At 48.0% G+C, this 20101-nt stretch overlaps 1 protein-coding gene across 1 annotated transcript in view; it reads left to right on the plus strand.

Moving 5' to 3' along the window:
• The window catches only part of LOC8029247 (cuticlin-1), a 126908-nt gene that overhangs the window by 57747 nt on the left and 49060 nt on the right, over positions 1 to 20101 (plus strand). Inside the window, exon 3 of the mRNA XM_042290323.1 lies at positions 13593 to 13650. Within this exon, the coding sequence (XP_042146257.1) occupies positions 13593 to 13650 (58 nt within the window). The remainder of the gene's footprint in view (positions 1 to 13592; positions 13651 to 20101) is intronic.

The raw sequence follows: 20101 nt of genomic DNA on the forward strand, positions 1-20101 counted from the left end.
AACATTTCTGAAGAAAAAAACAAACCATCTCGGCCAAAGCCGCAAGACTTAAGTATCCACAAAACCAACGGGTACTATTTCGTAACAACTGGCGCATATGTCGTGTTATCTGAGATTGATCTGCTCCAAATGTTACTTCTTAGAAACCCGACCCCAAAACGATTTTCTAACGTAACTTTTTTTGGTACGTCTAGCTTAGTGGAAGGAAAATAATAGTGAGCTCTCAAAGCAGTCTCGAATGACCCGAAGAACGGTACGTGAGAAGTAAGACGTGTTCAGCGCCCGTATTGTCACGATAACTTCCGGTTACGTAACAACGCTTCTAACGGGGAGTCGTGTTGGCCACAGAGCGGCTCTAACAAAGGCGTGGACGACTAAATCGCAAAGACGAGCAGAAAGAAAGAGGAAGGGGATCGCTCCAGAAGGTGGACACACGAGTGGCGTGCAGCTGCCCACCCGAGACGTGTCCAGCAGGTGTTGCGTTGCCGCGGCTTGGGCCCTCGTTTGCATGACAAAGCGTCTGTCCGACGACGGCTCATGGCGCGGACCGGTTTGCCGATGTGAGCTGTGCCGGTCAGAGGCCACAACATGTCTAATGGGCCTATTGCGCGAAACAAAAAAAAAAAAAAAAGAAAACCTCCGCGCAATTAAAATTGTTATTGTGCCTCGATTACCGGCTCCTTGTCTTATAGGAGGGCAGTTAGCACCTACTGTACCTTCCGCACGAGTGTTAAGGCCACGAAAACGAAAAGAAGAAGAATTAATGGCTTTTTTTTTTCCCTTTTTTTTTTTTTGCACGTTTGTTACGATTTAGTGGAGGTATTTTTAGGAGGTTAGTGAGGTGCAACGTAGCGCTTATTTCCCGTTTACGAAACTCGCCGGAAATTTACGCCGGAGTTTCGACTTCTTGTGTGTAGGAAGTTCACGTGTCCTTCATTGTTATTTTAATTCGACGGTACTTGCACCACCACATCCGTCTTTCGTTGTACTTTTTTTTTTGTTTAGTTGATACGCGGACACAACTTACTAATTTCTTGTACTAAACTGGTCTTTCAAAATAATAAATTTCAGCCCCAGCGGGCGTGACGATAAACACGCACTTCGGAACTTTACTAAATAGGCCAATAAACGATACTTTTTTTTTACGCAATACATATTAAAATTGAAAGAAGATCGCATTAAATGCGCTCGAAAGAAGTTGTTGAAAACTTTGTTTAATGATAGACGGAGTAGAGAAGGGGGGGGGGGGGGGGGGGGGGGAGGGGGGGGGTATGGAAGTAAAGTTGTAGAGCATATAAGTGGGCGCCCTTAGTCCAGGGCTCCAATTGCAGTGGTGACTGCGACAGCTCTTCCTACAAGCATGTGTTGCTTGACGGTATCCTCGCTTCGCAGTCCTGCCTCCCACTCCTCTTTCGAAGGTTCTTCAATAGACCGATCTCACCAGGAGTTGCGCGACGCCACCGCTGCCGCGGTGCATTCTGGTACCTGTAGTTCTCCTCAGTTTTCCGGCCGCGTCAATGCGTATTCTACGGCCGGCGTTTGGAAATTTTCGGGTTAGCACGAGACTTTTAGCCCGGTGTTTACTCATGGTTTTCAATTGGTGGCTTCACCTGTTGTATTCCACGGAGCTATATTAACAGCACCAGGCAAATAGGCCTCGGATATTATGTCTTCCCGAAAGAAAGAAGCATGGCAAAGAAAGCTAAACACAACAGGACAGGGCGGCAGGAAAAGGAGCGTTTTACCATTTGTTTCGCTGCTGGCTTCATAATTTATATCCACCCTATTGCACGTCAGCTAAAATGTGTAAGATTACAGGGCACGAGACATAGAGCGGACCAAGGTGTTCCGTGCGCTGGAATCTCTGAGCATTCGTTCCGTAGCGGTCTATCCGTCGGTCTGTCTCAAATAAGACCTCCGCACTGCTTTGCGGAGGCCATTTTTAATACACTTTTCGCTCGATGTATTTTGGTGGTTATAACTATTATTGCGACAATATGTTTCAAGCACAGCTGTGCTTCAAAAGATCACGACAATAATTAAAAAAGAGCAGCGATTCCCGATATGCATCGCTTGAAATAAAACAACTTTTTTCGGAATCAGTCTTCACTTTTTTATATATACAAACGTGAAAACACCACACAATTCAATTTAAAAGTGCAACACTTACCGCCAAAAATGTAGCAGACGAACCTCATTAATTTTGCTGTGGCCTTTTAGGCTGGTGTTACTGATCCATTTTTGCATTAACAACAATCGAGATCGCAGAAAAAAGCTTTGCCTCATCGGGCGACTGTTAGCGTTTCGAGCTTGCGCCAACAAAATAGAACTGATCAGAAACTGTGCACGAAAAATCATCCCCACCTTAAGCTTTCAGGTATCTGGCATAGTGGCTTCTTTTTGACAGATGCCAATTGTTACGGCGCGTCAGGCGTGGTACTTTCTGTAGATCACTCCTTCTTTCTGTGCAGGCTTCTCCCGCAGTTAATCTGTACCCTGTTGCACAGGCTGTCAAAACCAGAATGAAACAACTTTCAAACAACAACCGAGCCGATGGTCCCTCGAGTTTTCTTGTTCTTTGCCATTGCGCCATTGTTTCCAAGTTAATTGAGACGTCCAACCAGCCAGAATGCTCGAGGAGTGGTGTCGTTGTTTTTTTCCCGCGGCCGCAGTGCGACCACCGCGTGAATGGCAGTGGGCTCACTCGTTCACGAACACCACGAAGCAGACGACAAAGCGATTCTAAAGCGATAAGACGGCTGAAACTGCTTTTTTGCGGATGCTCACAAACTAAGGCATCACAAACGACAGAATGTCATGAAGTGCAGACATGCAGGAGAATCAAGCTGATACCGGGCCTCTGAAACGACGATCTACGATGATGTACGCGCAGCCCTATGAAGCCGGGAAGCGGGACAGCGATGACTACAAGTAGCATGGCGGCAGCACCACTTCCGGGATGCGCGCGCCTGCGCAGTTCGCTCGGTGACATCGGTCTATTGGTGTAAGGCCGGGTGTACCTGCTTGCATACCCATACTAAATGATTCCCGTCGGCCCATGGTGCGTCGCAGAAGGGACATCTCTGCGTGTGAAAGCGTTCTGAAAAAGAGCCTGCTTTCAATTTGACGCAGCGGATAGTCGCGATTGCACACCTCACAACTCCTCGCCGTAGCTCTGGAGCGCACCGTTGTGCGAGAAAGTGAACAAAAGCAAGATGCAAACGAGCGAACTAAAATGACAGAGCTTTTAATCACTACAATACACACACACACACAAAAAAAAAAAAAAGAGGCTACGGCAGGGTGTCGTAAAAGAGGAAAAGACACAGGAATGAGTAGACATTGTGAAAAGGCAACTTCCTTCGAAAGCATTTGAAGTTGCTATGCAGCATCGTACTCGAATTTTCGCCTCGTGTGCTATGTTTAATGCACGAAAAAAGCTATCCTCGGAATAAATGTTGAAGTTTATTTTTCTTACAAAGGTGTTCAATCTATACTCAGGGGAAGGTTTCAAAGTATCCCAAGACATTTCTTAAAAGAAACCCGCTATACTTCTAGAGCTAAGAAATAAGGAGCAGGAAAGATAAACCACACAACGCGACGTTTAAGATTAAAAGAAAAAGCTGAGTATAAATTAAAAAAAAAATTAACACTACATTCATTTTTATTTTTTGTAAAGTTAACACGGAATGGTGAAAGGCGGGTCCCTTGTACACCACTAAAGACGAAATGCTAATATATCATTTATTCAAACTCTTTAACTTTAAATACAGGGATCAGAGGATGACTTCTCCATGCTTTACCTGGGGAATAGACTTACAAAACTTTCGCCTAAAAAAAAGCATAACGATGTGGTTGTGAGCCTTTCAGGAGCTTGTGACGCAAATCTATAGGTCGGCAGCGGTTCGGTGTTTAAGCATCAAAGAACCAAAATTCGGATATCTTGTTTTAGTGAAATACGGAAGAAAAGTAACATAACAATGCACACAAGGTATGTGAATATTAACGTCTAAATATCGCAAGGTCAATGCGCTCCTCCTCCCCCACCAGAAAATGCCAGTACACATGCCGAAATGATAAAGCTCGGTAGGGCACATACTCGGTGTCACGGGCTTTGAGCTACCTTGGTGGTGTCGAGGAAGTTCAGTTCTGTATAGGTTTACTGATCTCTACGTAATAGTACCTCTACGCCATTTTTTGCAGCCGAAACCAGACGGTTCGTCTCGTCTTCCTTTGTCGGTAGTTTTATTCCAAAGAATGGGAACGAGCTGCGTATGTGTACGTTTCCATTTGTATTTGTTTCCGCTAATTCCGGGCTTTTTTGTCGGCTCGGCGGAACTGGCAACTAGTCTAGTGAAAACAAAAACAGGAAGCGTTGGGATATATGAAGGCAAGCAACGAGCTATCCGGAACTCTAAATCATTTGTTTTCGCGCTAGCGCAGTTCTATTGTGAAGCCTGAATTCCGCCGTGGCCGCCGCTGTTTTCCGGAACGAGGCGTTTACGTCCAAAAGCCCCACGCCTCCCGTCAATTAAACTTGTATACGAAACCCTTCGCTTCTGTCCGTGGGCGGGTGGACTTGACTGATGACGTCATAGAAGGTCCACAAAACGCAGTTCTCCCTTTCGTTCGTGCACTATACGGGTTTCCGTCGTGTGGCCATTGTTTTTAGGCACGTATACAGTGTTCGCGACTCCAGCGGTCAGGCAAAATGGCGGACGAAAGAAGGCCATTCTCGTCGTTCAGCACGCGGACCACCATAAATGTTTTGCACTGAAGCGTACAATCGGTGTTACATATGAAAGCAAAGCAATTTTTTGCACGGTGAAAACCTTGTTCTAAGCAGTGCGTAAGAATAACACGGCGGAAGCATAAACACATTTAATTGAAACGATGTTTGTTTCTATGCTGCCTACGAGAACCAAGCCACGATAGCAAACTAGAAAGTCGAAACGACCTCCCTTCCTGAGCTTCTCGGCTCTGCCGCTACGCAGCGTCGATTTCGCTGAAGTCACCATAGCACGGATTTATTTCCGGTTTTGCTGTATGCTCGAAGAATGTAGCATTGTTTCGAAACGAACAGATATTGAACGCCTCTTATTTTAGCCGGGCATAAAGAGTCTACGCCTGTGAGCAAATGACGCAGGCACACTCACAGTCACACCCAAGCGTAGACAGACGAAAAATACGCCTCCACGCACGTAATTAAATCGAGTCAAATTTTACATTAGACGTTTAGACCATGTAATTAGGTCTGCATACATTAGCACGGTAGCACTAGTTCACTCTGTAGATGATACTTTTAGCCGGCGCAGTAATGCCGCACTTACGGTGGCGGCTGAACCACGTTCACAAAGCGGTTGCGAACGCGGTTGTTTAATGGTCCAATACAATTTCATGCGCGTTTGATGACGAAAAGGAGGGGATCCGCTTTGCAGTTGCGATTCGAACGTGCCAGTGTGGCCTAAAATCTTGAATGTGCAACACTCAGTAGTGATACACGAGCCCACGCAGGTACGGCGAGCAGCTGAGCTTTCGGTTTGTATGCTTCAGGCTACGGTGCGCTAATATGAAACGCAAAAAACAGTCGCGTATGCATGAGCGTGCATCAACGTGCGCATGCAGTAGAAATGTGCCCACGGACACAGGCCCCTTATAAACACACACTCAAAGACACGGACCCAAACACGTATTGCGCACACAGACAGACGCACAAGCGAATACACGCGCACAAACGCGCACACAGGTAAATACACAGGGAGTAGCGGAGCATGCGAGATAAACGCAAGCACGGCATTTTATTATAGCAACTCGTACACGCTCTTCCCTGAGTAGAAACGCCAGGACACACCGGCATTTGCTTCCACATATACGCGACTGATAATCCGTGTGCTTCGAAGTACCTGCTTATACAGCTAGGGCCTTAAATCAGTTAGAAAGGCGGACCTTTCTTTGTGGTTTATTTTTGTGTCTTTTCTAAAGGGGAGGCGAGCGCTTACGCGGGAGAGACGCGTGAAAGTCAAAGGGTATATGGCCGCTTAGCTAGAGGCCGGCGCCTATAACAACGTGCACGGGCCGTTCGTGAGAGCGTCTTGCCCATCGGGGGTCCCGGGATGCGATGGAATCAACACGCAGCGAACGTCAATTCATAACAGCACGCGGTTAATGGCCGTCTGGGTCCCTCCCCGCCCTCTCGGACGCACCTTGGAGGCTCTTCGAAGGCTCGTCACCCAGATGCAAACGAGTTCGCCCTTATCAAAAACGGCCGCATCGGCACGGCGAAAGTCTCTCCTGCACCGGCGCACGACGATCATATGTGAAGAGTCTTGGGGGCTAGGGCTATCGCACCTCCGATTTAAATAGACCTTACGTTTAGGAATGAGCGTAATAACCGGGCATACCGTAGTGGAGCCCTGGACACGCGCAAGATGTGTTCCAGTGCACCGATGAATAAACAACCCTTCCCGTGGTCGCGTCATGGCATCTGTAATCTGTTCTTTCCGCTAAGACTACCCGCTGGTAAACCGGTGACATTATTAAAACGCTTGAACGGAACGCCTTCTTCGCGGCCATGGGTTCCACTTTTTATATCGCCGTAACCCTCGCGTTCTTTGGGTATCAAACGACATCACGAACCACAACTTTCACTGGCTTCTGTTCTAAGGCTGACGTGTCGTCTTCAGCTCAACCGTTGGGTCATATTCAACATCTCCTACTTGAAGAAAACTCTCCGGCGTGAAAGTCGCGTCCTTGACGTGGTCAGCGACAGTTTAAGGAACTCCGGGCGTGGCTTTCTGTTAAGTTCTCGCTTCGTGATTCATTCTCGGGGGTTCTTATCGGCTAATTGGCGGCATGGGGATAATTAGATGGTCGGGACCCTGCCCCGCGTCTCTTCAGCTGTCAGCAGGAAGAGAAGAGCTTTCGTTCCTGGGCACCAGCCCCCGGGGGGCTCGGAATTCCGCGTCATCGGTGCTGGTGGAGGCGTGGACGCCCTAAAGGGGTAGTCTATAGACACGCTCCAGCCAAACGCTGCAATTACCGGGTAACCCCCCCATCTCACGCCCCCATTCATCACTCTCCAAGCCCGCACGAAACGGGTCTCTATATGTAATGACGAGCCGTTTTTCTCTTTCTTTTTTTTCTCTCTCTCTCTCCTTCGCCTATTTAGATCTCTCTCCCTAAAAGCCTGCCAACAGGTGGATCAATGGTCCCTTTCGCTAGTATAATAAGAATGAAATCTTATGCGTTCCGCAGACAATCATCCTATCGAGCCTGCCCGTTCAGACGTGATCCGTTGATTGATTCAAATCGCGCAAATAGCGCATTATTTTATGCGCTGCTTCTTCTTTTCTTGGGGGGAATTAGAGGGGGGGGGGGGGGGGGAGGTGGCTGCCGTCGGGGAGGAAGTGCGGAATTGCTGACGGTGTAAGGAAAATTTGTTTGTAGCGTCATGGCGGAAAGTGTACCATTGAAGGCGGATGTTTGCGAATTGGCAAAGTCGAAGTAGCGTAACCGCGATATTTTAATTTTGGAACCATCTTATGTATAGTAAGAATCGTCATTTTTACCTTGGGTCGAACATGAATTGAATTTAAAGACATACTGGCAAAGGAAAGCATCAAACGCACACAGTAAACGCTCTGCAGATAAAAGAAAACAATTGGGCGTTTAATTTCTTCGCAGCCAAAGTTAGGCTTGCTGCTAAGGAGTGACCATGGTGGTTCGTTTTATTTAAGATCAATTTAATCAATGCCGTACGGCCGCTATCCTGGGGTCTTCAACCTACACCATGGTACGCGACCAGTGAGTGCAGTGAAACATTGCTCACGAGAGAGAACACTGTACAAAGTGAAGGTTCTTTCGTTGCTTCCCTAAGTACTCACAAAATATATTGACTATTCAAATGCATTTATGACGCACGGAAGCAAGAACAACGAAGAAACGCGCTCGTAGTCAGCCCGCTGTTTTGTTTCTGCTGTAGAACTTGGTCAAATAAAACGGTCTACTTCACTTATTTTATTTGCGGCTCACTCGGTACCGCGATACTTCCCGACGAGGTTGCCCACGGGTGCTTTTGTTTTACAAGATCTGTTATACATGAATGAATATGGTCCGCCAATTGATCAGCAGAACTACGCCAGGGCTCGGCTTTGGCCGGGATCGAGTTGAATCACTGCAGTGACGGAGAGAGGCGTGGTCGAAGACTTCCGAAATCGAAGAACTCTCCTTGCACTGGCCGTACGCGTCCGTGTATTGCCAACGTAAGCTAACAAAGTGGTCATAAGCATAGTGGCGGCGCTATACATGGCTCGCATTAACGTCACATAGCTGCCATTGTGGTGACCTTGCTGCTGTGTCTTCTGGGAAACACGTTTCGCGCCACCGAATCTGTTCCCATCGGCGATGAACGAGTAAAAATAACCACCAGCATGTTGCGATGGCGTTACATGCAAGCATAACCTCCTTTATACTCACAAAGCCTGGCAGTTCGACGACGGAGCCTAAAGCCTAGTTCACATGCAGCGGTTTTGGCCCTAGAGCGGCGCGATTTCTGCCGTCGCGGCGCTCTGGCCAGCACCAGCAATTAAGCGGCACGAGCGCCGCGACGGCAGAAATCGCGCCGCTTTAGGGCCAAAATCGCTGCATGTGAAACACGCTTTAGGGTGCACGGTCGCAGATTTGGAGCGCGAGGATCTGGTAGCAGAGCCTTTCTCGGGGAGCCTGTAATCAGAGCACAGCTTTTGCAGCGGCGAGAACCTGAAACATGGTTTTCAAACCCGACGAGAAAAAAAGCGGTAGCCCGAGGAACGCGAGAAGCTCGAGCGGACATTCCATCGCTCGAAACAAGTGCGTTTCGGCGCCTCGCCGCAGCGGGGCGCCCGTTACATGCCTCTTGTCTGCCGTCTACCTTTTCACTTTCGGCGGCCCCGTCTCGAGGCGATCTGCCAGGCTTTGTCAGTATAGAGGAGGCTATGGTGCACGTTATGTATTGGCGATTTTCATCGCGTGTTCTTGAAGCTATTTGCACGGCTTTGTCGTTAGATAGTCCAGGCCTTTGTGATTATCTGATTTGCTCTGAAAAGCTGGCGAGCGAACCTGCCGCTCGAGCTTGTTGTCCCGACCGTTAGGTGCCGTCCATTTCGCAGAAGTCGTCAGGCACCGGCACAAGGTAACAACGGAATCTGCCCCACGTTCTGAACCTGAGTGGAGGATATGGACACTACCCGATTACAATAGGACACTTTGGGGAATGACTTCAGTTACAAACCGTACTTCCTTTTCCTGCCCCCTTCCATTGCCATTTCAGCTAGAGGAAACGTGTAATCAACGCTCAACGCTACTTCCAAAGTAAAAAAAAAAAAAAAAAAAAAAAGCGAAAGGCGCCAGTGGATTAAGCCTCTTCCAAGAGTCAACCAAACGAGTGGCTGAGTTACGTGATAAAGACGGAAACAAAACAGACCTTGCCACACCCATGGCTCCCATCGACGTCGCTTGACGAATCGATAAAAGAATACAAAAAAGCGGTTTGTTTCGGAGTCCGCGTTGACCGTGGCACGATCGACTCCGTCCAAAACGAGCCACGCTGTTTTGGGTCCTCCACAGTTAATCGAGTTTGCTCGCCGCCTTTTCGAGCGAGAACAATGCGACTTCCTTTCCGTGCGATTGGCCGCGCTTCCGGGCTATTCAACCGGCAGCGAACGGGCGGCTTACAAATTCGGGACCTTGGGTGTCCCGCCACAGGAAGTTCCCAAGTTCACCGATTTCGCCTTAATATCAGAGCGCTAGAAATCCGGCCATCATCACAAGCGCGATGGCAACATTCGGACAAAACTGACCACGCAAAGGTAGATTTGGTTAATATGTGCTGAGGTTCTACTGGCGTGCGGTCGTGCATTTTTAACTTCTAACTTTGAACCCTATTAGAACATATTTGTGCCGAGGAAACTGGACAAAAAGCTTCAAATTGGAAGCTTGACTAGGTTCGGTGTCCCTGCACATATAAAATAATATACAATAATCAAATAAAACAACACTATAACGAAAACAAAAAAAAGTGCAGACTGTTTCGTTTTTTTTTTTTTTACTTAAACAATGATTATCGATGCGGTCGAAGACGAAGTTGTTAAGCAATGTGGGCCGGTTGGCAAACAAGCTACTGAACTGCATAATTAGTACGGAAATGGGGAATGATCCGGAATTCATGGCGTCGGATATTGATTATATATTCGCGTTTAGTCAAGTTTTAAAGATGAGGCAAAAAATCGATAGACTCCACACATCAGAATAAATACGAGCATAATAAACGATAGCCATGAACACTGGCAACTTTATGGTATAGTGACTAAAAATAATTGTTCGGCAGGAGTGTCGTTTCAAACATTTGCAATGGAACGCAGTACTTTTTTTTGTTGATAATCATTAGTTCGTTAATATTAGTTTTAGTTGTGGTTTCCCGAGCCAAGTGGAAGTAGTTAATATGTGTAGCAAACAAAGCGGGATAAATTTGAACCTTGTAATATATAGGCAAAAGAGAACGGCAATGACCGATTACATCGACTATTTTTGCAGCTACTGCGTGATGCGTGTTACATACCCCAGGCCAACGGTGCTATTGCGCGTACCGAATCTCACTCTTGAGCAGAAATTATGGGGCTAAAATCTTCATCTCATTAAATAAACATTATTACAGTGCTTAAATGTTAGGGCATGACTAGCGTCTCGCAGTAATGGGTAATGGGATGTTTCCTTTTTACGCGGCAGGTAATTTACGAGTGCCACTCATTACTTGGACGGTGCAATAGCGTCTTTTTCAAAAGTCCATCGAGCAGTATTAGCGGTTGTCATTGCTTGGACACGAGGCACGTGATTGGATCCGAGTTCACTCCGAGTGCTGACGTCAGCACTCGTGTCGAATCTGAGCTGAGCCGAGTTTACGCCGAACGCTCACGCAGGCCTCGTGTCCAATACAAAGCTCAGAGTGTATGCAATCAAGCAATCGCGGACAGGCACGAACTTTTGAAAATGGTCTATTTCTGCTTGCCTGAGAACGCCGGTCAATATATTTCTTAGATACGCAGAAATGATAACAGACCATCGCGGATCGTAAATACTTTAAAGCAGACGTAACGAAATGCCGTGAACAATTAAAACCCTGTAAGAAATGTGGCTCAAAGCACATTATACTGAACATATCCGGAAAGTCCTGGAATATTTCGGTAGTCTTTAAGTGCCGCTTTAAAATCCTTTACGAGTGAACATCCACGTTAAAACATTTGTTCGTACCCGCCCCCCCCCCCCCCCCCTTCCCTTTAAGAAGCAACAAATATGACGTCGCTGTCAGAAATCAAAAGACGGACGTGACCTGAACCTTATGAGTTACCTGGCACGTTCCATGACATATGACTAAATTGGCTATCCAGTGCAGTGCTTGGGATGGTAAATAACATAGCTAATTAGTTAGTCGGCTATACTATTGTTTAACCGAATGGATGGCTTAGCCGCAGCCGAACTTCTGATTCCGCCTCGATTGGAAATGATCGGTGTACGCTTCTATAAAACCTATACCATATCGAGAATGCTGTCTCGGCCGGAATACGGATGACGAATCGAACGAGATTACATTCCTATCGTGCTTCGGAAGAGGAAGGCGCGCCCCCCACGGGCATGCACCGGCATAGACCGGATTCGTCTTAAGCCTTCGCCGCGACCGAACCAGAATCAGCGCCTTGGAAGGCTCACACAGCACGTTCTGTCGACCAAGAGATGGAGTGAAGAGAAGAAGAAAAGATTCCGAGGGGCCAACGTTAAAGCGCAGGAAGGTTAGCCACAGCACATGACCCCACGAAGCATACGCTTTCGCCGGTCGTTCTCAAGGGGGAGGTTGCGCAAAAAGCAAGGTCCAACGGCGGCACTCTTTCTGAGGAGGGGGAGCTTTAATTTGGTTCCTTCTTGGTGAAGTTGGTCCGACGGGCAAAAAAGGAAAACATCCGCGAGCCGAGTTCGCACGCATAAATCAGCCGTTCTCGCTTCCTTTCCACCGCCCCTCTGATTGGGCTGCACACCCGGCTCGCTTTTTTGGCCGTGGGTGCGGGGGGAACGGGGATCAAAGAATTAATTGCGGCCGGAATAGACCCCCTATTGCGGCCCTGAGGCCCCCCCTGTGTATACTATATACCTCAATCGTGTTACCGCAATTGGGCGATTGGGTAACCTGCGTCGTTTTTCTTCCTCGGTGCGAGCGTTCACCCTGAGGGACCTCTCTACTGTTTATTTGTTTTTAGTTGTGCGCGCGTTAATCGTCTTGTTTATTCAATTGGGCTCGTCTCGCTCATTATATTCGTTGTCGCCGGAGTGTGGGTGCGCCTATCTGCTTCCAGCTTCTCCAGACTTCTGGGGGAATCGATTTTATTTAGAATTTATGGGGGACATCAATAGTCCGCGTTATAAAACCAGGAAATAATAACCATCGATCATTGTAATACCCCTTGCTCAGCGTATGTTGTAATTTCAGGACATGGGAACGAAATAAACAAAGCTTGGAAACCTACTTATCATCGATGCTTGTTCTTTTATTATATTTTCATGGCTGCCGAATTGGTCGATGAACCTACCGATTAATCGGTTAATGGTTTTAATAGACATTAGTGTTTTAACAGGTTAATCTGTAAAATTTTGAAGAAATAAAATAAATTAAATATAAAGGCTTTCGCCACGCAGACATGGACGAGAACACTTATATGAATGGCCAACTTTATGTGAAATCGTAAGCTAAAGTAAACCGTAAGGGCGTAATTTGTAATCCTAGACAAGGCGCAGAAGGTTACACGTGCCCCGTTTAGCGCAGCAGACTATTGGGAACAATCGAAGGAGGTCGCTCTTGCCGGAGAATATTAACGAACGTCTTTGCCACGCGCAACTGAAGTTATAATCTGCGAGTGTGAGTGTCTTTGAACCTGTCTCAACTACACATCGGGTTGATTCATAATCGAAATTGTATTTTGCGTCGTTTATCACATTATCACCTAAGGCAAAAAGAAGAAAAAACGTAAAATTCTCAATTAAGAAAAAGTTGAAAAAATTCTATCTTAACGTCATGTGTCCGGCAAGGGGCAATGAAGCAAAATATGACTGTACTTCCCAGTTGACAATGCTCCTAGCTAGTCACATTTACACCGATGCCATCATTGATTTGAGCACTACTATTACTACTTTCTTTCGGTGTTTAAGACAAACTAGAAAATCAAGCCAAAAAAGGGGTGGGTTATCTCTGGGGGGTGGGCCATCTCTCGAGATATTGCGATATATAATTTTAAAATTATTATGCGGGGATAATGAACGCGACCGATTAATCAGTTATTTGATCGATCAAAGAGTGAGGATCAATGGGGTTGAAATTGTCAATAGACACCCAGCCCTAATATTTTATCGGTCTTCGTTTCCAATTCATTGTGCTCTAATCAGCTGTATCCTAAAACTGACTACAAACCGGCCATTAAAAAAAACTAGCAAACTGTCACGTTTCATTAAACATCTTTTCTAGTATTCATAAAAAGTTGCTCAAGCCTGATGTTTTCTCTTTCCCTCTTTTTCAGGCGTTCCTGACGGCCAGCGTAAGGTCGGATGAAGGAGAGGCTACCTCAGCGAAACAAGGTACGAAGCCAGCGTTCGACATGAAATCTTTTAGCCGTGCTAAAAATGCGCCATTCACACTAAGGCCTTTGATCAGCGTTCTCGAGATTGCCACAGTCGATATGTGAGTCAAACTTTGAGTAGCCGAGGTCTTCGGCAAACAGTAATTTGGCGTTAACCGCCGTCTATTTCTGGTTATGTTTTGAACGCTACTATAATAATACGGACGACCTGAACGAAGAGGGTGGCCGCCAGAGTAGTCACACCGGAAATTATGTTGCACAAAGGAAGGCACAGCTCTACCCAAAATGGGAGTCGTATTTCAGGCGACAGCATTTTCGACGGTGTTATTCGATCGATAGAGGAAGGAAAGGTTACTGGCCCCTTGCTGCTGTATCCAAACTGACTGAAATTAGGCTTTCGCGAATAAACCGATCTCACCAGCCGGCTTCATTACGCCACCGCTGACGCAATGTATCGAGGAAACTTTAGTCTTTTTTCCACGTGGAACAGCCTCGCAGGAGCTTTGCACGTGCAGAGCACAAGACGGCACGAGACCGGCTCGGGCATTACCTCCTGCCTCCCGTAAACTAGAGTAATGGCGGCCTCACGCATGCGCCGAACGCTTAGAGAGATCGGTCTATTTTCATTCCCTTGTTACAGTGTTCTAGAGGGTGTAGTGGCAAGAGCGGCGCCCGCTTACAATGAAGCGCGTGAAGACGGTCGACGTAGATACCGCGAGTGGCGCTGGAGTTCTGTGCCCTAGGAGAATTAATGGCACGTGTGCGATGAACGAAGAAGACGACGAGGGTGACGCGGTACGCTTCTCCGAAATGCAGCACCGTAGAACTTCTTTCGCAGCTATATTAAGCCTGCAGCCCAAGTGATAGCGTTGCTGAACGATGAGTCAGTACTGGGGGGGGGGGGGGGGGGGGGGGGGGAGGGGGAGGGGGAGGGGGAGGGGGGGGGGAAGCAATATCAATTAAATAATCTCCCTCAAAACACGCGAATATTTCAAGTAGAGGATAGCACACACTCTAGAGGCATTAGTCCAAAGGCAGAACTACAATTTACTACAGAACAACATTAGCAGTTGTTTCGCACCGCGAAAAGCTCCAGTCAAACCACAGTAGTAAGCGCCGAACAGCGCTGATGATGGGGCTGACGGGGACACGCTCCTAGGGCACAGAACAGCAGCGCCATGGTGTCGTCTACGCGCAAAATCTTCACAAAGCGGCCGCCGCTTTTGCCACTACAACCCCCTCTAGAACACTGTACCCTTGTCGGTGCTTTCACAAATTGGATGAATGGATGGGTGACTGGGCAGTAGCTACACCCTTTGTGTCGGGCGGCAGCTTGCGCCACCTAGTCTACCGTTCGAGAAGCACGAAGCACGTTTAAGTAACCTTAACAAAACCATCAACATTAAAAAAAAAAAAAAGTAAATATAAATGATGCGACCTGGATGGAGGCATCTCAGGCACGCCCTAGACCACGGACTCGGCCACGTCCGCCCACACCCGAGACACAGAAGCCGCTTCCGCACTGGCCGAGCAGCGAGTCAGGAAATGGCCCTTCACGCCATCAGCAACCTGGGGCCAGCATCGCAGTCCTGGACATCCGCAAACTTGGGTCCGCGTGCGCGATGAGGTCCGTTGTGCGTGACTAGGCGCAACTGGGCGTGACGGATCCGTTAGCCGGGGCATCTCGCTCGACGTGTATAACGCACGCGGGAAGTGAACACGGCTACGCGCCACGACGTCGGCTCGTGCAAGCGCTCGGGCGAGAGCTTCCAAGGTCGGCCCATGTTGGGGAGGCGCTGTGTGGCTGCACCGGCGTCGCGCGGGAGGCCCTTTCGGCTCCTCAGCAGCGCTGTCTCTCCGGCCTCCCGCGCGACGAAACTGCTGAGGTCACCGACGGCTTTAAAAATTCGCGGGGCGTTTCATTATGCTTCGGGAGCCAATGACGGTGCGGCATTGGCTAATAAGAACGCCCAAGAACCAATCCCGAAGCATAAAAAGAAAACAGCCACGCCCCGAATGTGCCGCCTGGGATGTAGTCACTCGGGAACACATATCCAATATGTTCCCGCTTTTAGTTACAATGAAGTAGCCTGTATTTTTATCAAAAGCGAGACAGTTTCATACCACGATAGACCCTTTTGAAAAGTTCATCGAGCAACATTGGCGGTTGCCATTGCTCGAACATGAAGCGCGTGATTGGATCCCAGTCCTCGCCCAACGCTGACGTCAGCACTCGTGTCCATTGCGAGCCGAGCCGAGTTCTCGCCGAACGATGACGAAGGCCCAGTGTTTAATTCATGCTCAGAGTGTGCGATGAAGCAATGGAGAACAGGCACTGGCGCGGACTTTTGAAAAGGGTCTATTAAAAGACAGTAGAGAGGGTTAAGTAGAACATGTGCGATCGTATAACGTGTTACGTGGGAAACGCAAAGAGGTACGTATCCTTTTATGTCTCGAAACGCAAGCTCTCACGAGGCGTACAACTATGTGAGAAAGGGCAACATCGGAACGGAAATTGCGTCAAGTTAATAAGATCGAGAATGCGAAGCATGGAAAGCAGCTAAGGGCAAGAACCCGGTTCCGCGCACGTGCGTATCTCCTCCCGTATACGAACTTGACCGTGGCTGACCTGGAGTGGGACCGCTCGGATATACAGTCACTCGGTCACCGACGTTTGATAAACATCTGCGCTGCACCGCTGGACATTTTCACAACGCACGCTCGACGAGGGAACCGTGGCAAGGGAAGGGAGTGCCGGGCGGAATTCGGACGGGCTATTCCCCGATTTGCGTATTTTCGCATTGTCCGATGTCGTCCGAGGTTTTAATCAAGTCTGACGTGTTCGCGCCGCAGTCCAAGAACAATGGTGGTACGTTTGTCTTTCCGCTTTTATTTTTATTCTCCGCGGCTGCATTAAGCGAAAGAGGGGTTCGTTCGTAAGAATTGCTTTGTTGTCTGGATGTTCTTTCGATGCAAATGAAGTAGTCTGCCACGTTGTTTTTTGGTCATAGCCTCCATTCGGCAAATAATTAGAAATAACCATAAAAAAAAAGCAAGATACAAAAATTGCTTCACGCGCGCATTGTTGTAGCTTGCTTCTTCCGGGGGCGTACGCATGCAGCACCCTTCTTATCGGGGACCTTTAGCAAGCCGTTGCCGTGCTCCGCGTGCTACCGGAGCCTCCTAAGGATGCTTTTAAGCACGCGCCCGTGTGGTACCGTGACCGCGGGGCGCGCGCTTAAAAGCATGCTTCCAAGGCTCCGGTAGTGCGGTACGGGGAGCACGGCAACGGTTTCCTAAAGGTCCCTAATCTTCTGCCACCACCGCGACCGGAAGCGTACGTTTTGGACGAAATGTGTTATAGAGCACGCGTGATTTTTTTTTTTTTTTTTTAATAATTTTTTGCGGTCGCGATTTTATTTCGGACTGGAAATCCGGAGTGTCTTCGTTGGCCGGTTTGAGACAAAAATTGCGCCTGAGTCATTTACGGGGGACCTATAGATTTCGAAGTACTTGAACATCAGCGAATATAGTAGCAGCCTCGGTGGACCTAGTCATAAAGAACTGAGGAAAGCAAATCATCTATACTCCATTACAACTTGGAAGACGCAAAACGCGAGATTTTTCTTTTTTAGTTGTTAGTAGTTGTTGGGTAACTTGGAGGAAAAGCGCCAGTTGCGGGCTATGTATTCCCATTTGGCAGGCTCGAACCCCGCCTAAAATTTCTACAGCCTGACGAAGACTTAATTGTTGTGGTGTAAGTGCAGTGTAATGCGTAGGCTTCTATAGTTCTGAATTAAACCTATTTCGTTGATAGGAGCGTGTCAGGTACCCTTCGTCGGTTTGACACCTCAGCCCTCAAACGCTTTCTTTTTTTCTTTTTTTTTTTCTGGTTTGTTATTTGGCGCGACACGAAAATCTCTCAAATCCAGGAAGTACGCCGTATGAGCAAGCTGACAATGGTTGGATTCCTCCAACCGATATGAATAAAAACCCTTTTTCCGAGAGTGAATCACAGCTACATGTTATTGAACGCTTAAACGTTATTGAACATGACAGCACGTGCACCGTTCAGGGTCTACCATCCCTTGCACAATACTTGGCTATGCTGCCGATATGTTGTCGATGCGTTGTATCGGCGTAGATTCAATTTTATCATTTCGTTTGGACTCAGGCGGTCCCGGCATCAGTCTGCTCAGTTCAAACGTAAAACTCGATGTTGAGATTCACTTGAAGACAGCGGCTAGCCACTGAAGCAGAGACCAGCTTATGTCCGCCTGCCAGCAGAACTCTTCCACAGTACCATGCGCAGACATGTTCTTCTGTGACAAGCTGGTTTCGCTGCAGTGTCTGTCGCTCTTCGGTCCAATGGGACGAGTTCGTAATCGTTGGTCTTTGAATGCTTTGCCCGATCTTTTCAAATTCTTTATCACGCTGCTTTGCATCGTCCCCCGCTACCTTCGAGGCACGCCGCTTCAGCCACCTGGGATCTTTTGTCCTTGACACAAGAACCCCGCGGAGAACAGTCTCTGCTTATGAATCGTTCTGTCGCACATATGTTGAACAAAAACCGGCTATAGAGGCCTGTTAACGTCTACGAGCGTAAGGTCCGTTTGTTTTCCTCAATGGGACCTCCCGGTCGGTCGCAGCGTGCGGCCACGTTTACCAAGGTTCCTTCGTGCAACAAGTAAAGATACAAAATCATGAAGATAACGCAGTAACTCATTGAACACGTTGTAAAGATGGACGCTGAGGTCAGTGAACGCCAAGCTCCAAACCCGCACTTGTTTAGTTTATTAATTGTGCCTTTAAATCGTTGCTCTTTCGGTTGTTTTTTTTTTTCTTTGTTTTTTTTTTTTGTGGCGAGAGAGCAAGGTGTTTTGACCGAGCGGAGTCCGTGGTGGTGGAGGGGCGACTCGAGCCAGGCACTGGGCTGGAGCTCAGCGGGAACAACGATGAGCCGCGATCTCTCTCGAAAAGTACACTGTTTATTTACATGATGTACAGTTGGCTCAAGACCAGAGAAGATCTTTGCTTGTCAAAGTTCGCTCATTTTAAGCACTTGGTTCTCCCCAGGTCCCTAGGTAGGGACCCCTACATCGGCGGATAGTCGGCCAATCACAGAAAGGTGTCTAGTTCAAACACCGCCCCACATTCCACTATTACGCACACTGAGCCGCCGTAAACACTTCACCGTCGGTCTAGACGGCGCCGAGAGTCTCACCAAAACACCGGCTCGTTGGAATTCACGCAGCTGGTCAAAACACCGTCCGGGGCCGAGACGTGACGTGCCGACATTCGACTCTTCGTGTCTACGCGTTGAATGAAGGCGTCCTGATGATTTCATCGCCCCGGATCGTGCCCTGGTGTGAAACCTGAGATGTTGTTTTCCCTCTTCGGATGCTATATCCAGACGTGTGTACACGGCAAAGTCTGGCTATATCACGGCGCCCGTCTGGTGCGTCCGCGGGGCAGGCGTGCTTCCGAAGCGATGCTTGCGCCAGGCTCGCTGAGTCAGATGACCTTGAACCCGCGGGAGGCGCTCGACGAAAACAAACGGCCCGATGTAGACATTGTGAACATGGTCCGGGGGCCATTCATAACAGCTCTCCGCCGACGGGGAGACGGTCTAGAGGTTGAGCGGTCTGCAGCTGCTCTGCCGAAAGCCGTAGAACTGGTGCTGTCTCCTGAGATCCCAGCTCTTGCGCTGCAACTTGCGTCACTTTTCCACCACGTGGTTAGCTTGCGACTCCCGGAATCACAAAACACGAAACACGGGAAGCAAGCGAGCGTCCACCCCGCCCGGAAATTCGCCAAGTGAAAAAAAGAACATTGTCACTAATATATTTCTCTAACGTGAGTGCGTCACGATCAAGTTAGGACAATTCTGAACTATAACTTCATTACGAGAAACCAGCCTCCATAAAATATCAGGTTAAGGTACAATAAAACGTAGTAAAACCGGACTCCCGTGAAAATAAAGCCACCAACTATTACTGAAGTAACACCGCGTCTCCTATACTGAACAAATAAAGAAAAAAAACAGCAACCGTGTTACAAAAACAAAACTTGGCTGGCATACAAAACGCTCTGAAGCTGTACAAAACGGTATTACCGAGAAAAGGGAAAGAAAAGCCCCAAACGCCTCTTACATATCTTAACTGATATAAGCTTAACTCCACTTTTCTATCTGACGAGTGCGGATGGCATTCGAAGCAAGGCCAAAAATTCAAAATCTATACAATCACTGGAAAACTCTACAAGCTTTTTCAAGAACGCTTTTAGTACATGCGACTTAGGGTGTCGGCGTTAGAATTCAGCTTTCCTCGCTTGTAAGTTACGCGGAAGTTAAATTCCTGCAACGCTAAACTCCACCGCAGGAGCCGTCCGTTTTTGGGTGACATCTGCTGCAGCCATGTCAGAGGACAGTGGTCCGTTTCGAAGGTGAA

This window comes from Ixodes scapularis, unplaced genomic scaffold (assembly GCF_016920785.2).
Source record: "Ixodes scapularis isolate PalLabHiFi unplaced genomic scaffold, ASM1692078v2 PGA_scaffold0__279_contigs__length_252992795, whole genome shotgun sequence".
NCBI lineage: Eukaryota > Metazoa > Arthropoda > Arachnida > Ixodida > Ixodidae > Ixodes > Ixodes scapularis.